Source organism: Hevea brasiliensis, chromosome 13, assembly GCF_030052815.1.
Source record: "Hevea brasiliensis isolate MT/VB/25A 57/8 chromosome 13, ASM3005281v1, whole genome shotgun sequence".
NCBI classification, from domain to species: Eukaryota; Viridiplantae; Streptophyta; class Magnoliopsida; order Malpighiales; family Euphorbiaceae; genus Hevea; species Hevea brasiliensis.
The window spans coordinates 79,755,652-79,761,247 of record NC_079505.1 but is presented as its reverse complement, the minus strand read 5'-3'; the positions used below and the strand labels follow the sequence as shown (position 1 = coordinate 79,761,247).

General features: G+C 29.8%; 1 protein-coding gene across 1 annotated transcript; it reads right to left on the bottom strand.

Annotated features, from left to right (window-relative positions):
- Positions 1-1,257: 1,257 nt before the first annotated feature.
- On the bottom strand, positions 1,258-3,652 carry LOC110660782 (mitochondrial import receptor subunit TOM5 homolog). Its single transcript, XM_021819217.2, has 2 exons — positions 3,477-3,652; positions 1,258-1,498 (listed from the first exon to the last, which is right to left on the bottom strand). The coding sequence occupies exons 1-2, from the start codon at positions 3,561-3,563 to the stop codon at positions 1,421-1,423; spliced, it is 165 nt and encodes a 54-aa protein (XP_021674909.1). The 5' UTR covers positions 3,564-3,652; the 3' UTR covers positions 1,258-1,420.
- Between the last annotated feature and the right edge of the window lie 1,944 nt (positions 3,653-5,596).

The following is a 5,596-nucleotide window of genomic DNA, read 5'->3' as shown; positions in this document are numbered from 1 at the left end:
TTGTCATCGCCTACCCTGTAAATGCTCATTGAAAAGAAATGCAACTGTAAATAAAAGAAACGGTAACAACAAAGCATTCTAAAGCAGTTTTGCTGTTTATTCACATGATTCTTTTGAATCTGAAATTTTACCTTGCTATTCAAAGAAAGGAAAGGAACATGACAAATTTTATCTTCTAATGGCAAGGTTAATCAATTTCTATATCACAGTGTTTTTGGTCGTGGACCATTTGTCACTGTCCAAAAATAAAGATGCAAGGAAAATTCAAGAAAAAGATGATCTCTGTACCCTGGATATTTATGAATCTTCTTTCAACTCATTAACAATGTGCTTGATTTTTAACCTGCTTTTTGACAATGAGTACTGTTTTATTTCTACAAGATGATTCAACTTTAGTTACAGTCCCATCCACCTAAATCTGTAGACCTGAAAACAGTTATTTCTATTTCATCTTTCTTCCACCATATAAAGTGAAAATCCAATGATCTTGTTCAAGTCAACTCACATCATCAAAATGATTTTTCCTTGGTTTCTGCTTCTTGTGGCTTAGCCATTATCTCAGTGTAAGAAGGCTGCAGTTACTTAAATTACTCACCTCTCTCTGCTAACGCAAAAATAAACCATAATCATACTAGGATCCAATCTAAACCCATACTGTGATCACCACCGGCCGGCGTCAGATTTCCTTTGGATTGTTCATCGCAGTGTCAGGCTCCATCCTTTTATGCGACGTGGCTTCGGGTATTTCATCTTGAGATGGCGACACTGGAGTTGGGTTTGCACTCTCCTTGTGCCATGAGAATCGGGTGGAAATTGGAAGTAAATAAGAAAGTCATGGGCGTTGTGAGGATGTAAACAAATATGAAAGTCATGAGCGTTGAGAGGATGTAAAATAAGAGAGATTTGTCGATTTGGCCTTTATATTTAGATCAAGGAGAAATTGAGAGGAAAATTTAAGGGTCACCGTAGAGAGAAATGAGGAAGAGAGAAGCGAGAGAGAGAGAGAGAGAGAGAGAGAGAGAGAGAGAGGGAGAGAAAATGAAATTGGGAGAGAAATGGGAGTAAAGAGAATTTTTTATTTGTTACAACTTGTAACGCATTATAGCAAATAATGGAGACTTCAGCATACAACTCAAATTAAAGTTCAGAAATTTTAAAGAAAAAAAAAATTAAAATAGAGTGACTATTAAACAAACACCTAAAGTTGAGGAACTATCGATTAAAATTAGCCTAAGTTTCACAATATCATACAACATATGCAGGCAAACAATTAATTAATGTGATTCTTATTCAATCCCAAAGGTATTTGGAAACATGTCCACATTAAGAAGAGATGCGACTAAAACTGATAACATACACTCTTTCTGAAAAAATAGCTGAAAATCCTACAGATTAGAAAGCTGCGAGTGGCCATCCACTCTTATATTGCCATGAGATCACCATAATTCCGCATCAGAAAAATGGATCCTGCAAACAGTCCACCAGCTCGAAGCAATTTCTGCAACAAGAAAGAGTGAATTCCTCAATAGCCAATATAGAAGGAAAGCAAAACTCCACTTGCAATTTATATAAGAACAAATGACATATAATGAAAATTTGCTTATGAAAACTCATTTCAAGGTTTGAGCAGCATTTTATCTAACCACCTATTCCAAGAAATTCTTATTTCCCAAAGAGATATGAACAACACTAAGATTGTCCAATGTAGGCCCATGAGCAGATGGCGTAGGAGTAGATTGATAAATATGATAATCTGTAAATGATTTGCTCAATTGTGCACCAATTACAAAGCTTGCATCTAGAACAACAGTAAGTGGGGAGATTATTTACACTATTTCTCATACAGTCTTAACCCCCAAAAGAGCATGTTCTGGTTTTGAAAAACAAAATTTGAACAAATATGCCATGAGGCATCCATCACTCGTCTAAAATCATCCTACAAAACAGAATCTGCAGGAAGAAATTACCCTGAAACTCAATCCGGCATAAGATTCATTTTATACAGAAGGAACCTAAATCTTTTATTAAAGATTTCTCTTTCACAGCGATACATATGCTGAAAATAACAATGCGGTCATCTTAACTGATGATTTTTGAGTGAAATCATAAGTGAAAGAACCTGCCAAAGGTTCAATAATACACGTCACAAGTATGCATTAAACTAAATCTGAACTCTTGATTTTTGGAAGTATTTATCTCACACTTTTGTTTGTAATGGACTTTTTTAAGCTGCCCTTATAGCCTTCTATCACAAAATTCTGTACTCTATGACAACTTTCCCTAGCCTAGAAAACATTTCTCTTGATGCCAGACATGAAATAGTTCCTGGATTTTTTGAAGGAAAAACTCTGTTACATTAATGCCTCTTACATTTTATAGTATGTTTTAAGACCAAGCTCAGTGAAAAGCTTAAACATCTTGTTTATTACCTTCAGAAAGGAAAAATATAATATTTTCACTGTATTTTCATGTCTTGGAAGAGATCCTGCTCAGCTGCTCTTCAAACATGGAATATACTGCTAGACATAAAACTCTCTCAAATCTTTTAGTTTAAAATAAATCCTTTAATTTCAAGCATCTAGATAAAGGGATTTGCAAAACCAAATCAGATCCAAAAATTTTCTTCCTCAAGAACACTAAGCTGAGAATGAAATGATAATACACCGACATGGATTTAGCATTTTATCTAGCTTTTTCTAAATAGCAAGTTGTATGCAGTGTTTACTACCACTTCAAATGTGTTATCTAAAACACAATTTCCTCTTAAATTGTCTTTGACATCATTCTGGCCTACTATTCTTTTGCTTGCTTACTACCACTTCTAATGTGGGTTCCTGTTAACTCAGTCATTCCTCCTAGACCTCCCACTCTCTCTTTTCCTGTTTATTTGTCATGAGACGTGCATGTTGTTTCTTCTCTTTAATTCTCATTGAGGAAGAAAAACTACTATCTTTTCCCACTGTTTCTTCATTCAAATTATTGGCTTGGAAACAAAATACACCAAATAGCTACAGCAAAAGTAGTAAGGAAATAAAGTAGTAACTTAAAAGGAAAGAACCCAAGAAGTACTTCGATTACAGCATCTGTTTGCAGCCACCAAGGCAAACTTAAAATCCATCCTATTTCCAAGCACCCTTTCACACATACAATGACCTATCCATATCAATTCTCCATAGGATTTAATTCACACTTCCTCTGATGAAACCACATCAACACTGAAAATTCAATCAAACAGAAATATAATAATCATTCGAAGAATCAATGGAAAATTGCCACATCCAAAGACACGCATTGAAATCAAGACAAACCAAACACCACAAGCCAAAAACAGCCCATTTCAGCTCTCACTCACCATTCGTATTTATGCATGTTGAAATCAAAAGAATATATAATGGAGTAAAAAAAAATGCCTAATTTTACGAAAATAAATTGCGAATTTAGGAGATTGAAGAAAATTGTAGAGAGCGAGATCATACCATGTTGAGGGCCCACTTCTCTTCATCGTGAATTTGAGAGTGCCAAAAAGCTTTCAGCTTCTCAAGAGAAATCGCAGAATCAGCCATTGATGCACTAGTAGAGAAGATGACAGATTAGGGTTTACACGGGAAAAGAAGGAGGCGAGCGAGTAGGGTTTTAAAATGCGGGACATGTACAATTACAAGATACCCCTCATCTGAATAATTTTATTTGCATAAATCATAAATATTTTAATAATTTTCAAAGTTTAACGGTCTGTTTCATAATTATTTTATTAAAAATATATATATAATTTTAAACACTATTTAAAAGTAATTTAAAAAAAATATTTTATTATTTTAAAATTTTAATAATTAAAATTAATAAATTTAATTTTTAATTATTTTTTAATACTCAAAAAAGTTTTTTTTTTCAAACAGGTTTTAAAAATAAAAGATTACTTTTCTTTTTATCTCTAATGATTAAAAAATTATAAATTAATAATGAAATTTAATCATTATCTGATTTTTAAAGATTATATTATCTCTTCACATTTGTTTAAAAATAAAATAAGTTCAATAAATATTTATTTATATTTGGGGATTTTGTTTTAAATTTAAATTAATTTGAGTGTAAAACTTATAATTTTTATATTGATGATGAAAAAAAAAATTATTAAAGTAAAATAAAGTTTTGTAAAGTTTTTTTAAGTAAGATTTTTTACAGTTTTTAAGTTTTTATAATTTTTTAATATTAAAAACCTCCAAATAAATATACTTTAAAGAAAATTCCATTATTTTAAGAATAAATTTGAGATTTTTAAATCTTAAAAAATCTCCTATAAATTAAAAAAATTACTTCCAAACAAAGGCTTATTAAAAAAAGGATAATACATAATTTTTTTTATAAAATTTGATAATTCATTAATAAAAACCATAAAATGAATAGAATATAATTTTTTCATAAAAAAAAAAGCACAATTAAAATATTTTGAATGACTAAAGAAACATTATGCAATAATCTTGTTACCTTTATGGCTCCAGAAGAGATTAAACCACTAAATGTCAATAAAGAACATGTTACACTACATTTCATTCCATTGATAGAAGATCATAAGATTCAAAGTTTCCAATTAAAAGAAATGATTTCAATAATATTGTAAAAAAATAATAAAATTATGCTAAGAAGAGAAAATAAAACTCTAATATTATGGAGAACATGACTAATATTAGGAAAAAACATAAATTTATTTTTAATGGACATAAATTTAAGGAAGAAAATTCAGATTTATTTCAAAGCGTACATAGATTTGAGATTTTACTAAAAATTAATAAAAAAAATAAAAAATCGACATAAGAAATAGAGATCTGAAAGGGAAAAAAAATTAAGAGAGAGGGAAAGAAGAGAAAAAGGAGAGGAGAAATTTTGTTTTAGCAATTTAATGCATAAAAAAAATTGAAAGAGATAAATGAGATGAAAGGAGAAGTGATATTGTTTGTAAAAGTACAATAATTTATTTCGGTTTTTGTGATTAAATTCAGTTGGATACCCCTAATTGAAAATAAAATATATCGAATAAAATACGCTAAATTACAAATTTTGAAAAGTTTAAGCACAATTGATATATTTATTCTATTTTATATTGGGTAAATTATATATATAATACTTGAATTTATTAGTATGTAATAATAAAATTTTAAAAATTTAATTTATAATATAAAATTTTTGTTACGACTCAATCTATGGACCCGACCGACACTAGAACCTAGGCCAGCATAAAACTCTTGAAATCCTAGTAAGCCTTATTATTTCTAAACCCATGACCAGACCCACAATTGAGGCCCAACATGCATATAAAATAATTTAAATTAACTATTATAATTTTATTTTTAGCCAACTTAACCTAATAATTATCAAAAACTAAAATTTAGGGAGCCTAACTCAATCTTATTACATCATTTACAAACTATTTAAAAACCATCAAAAATTTTCATTTATTAATACAAAAACCTAAATTAACACGATTTCTAATAAGGTCCATACTACTACTAATACATACGGAGTACTAGATTTTAAATTTAGAAAAATAATAAAACAATTAAATAACCAACGTTAAACCTACAAGGAAGAAAGTAGGTTG

Excerpts from the sequence above, each read along its gene's own strand:
- LOC110660782 (XM_021819217.2), bottom strand. The coding sequence starts at position 3,563 with ATGGCTGATTCTGCGATTTCTCTTGAGAAGCTGAAAGCTTTTTGGCAC. Across the intron at positions 1,499-3,476 it reads AGAAGTGGGCCCTCAACATG|AAATTGCTTCGAGCTGGTGG; the intron begins GTATGATCTCGC and ends TTCTTGTTGCAG.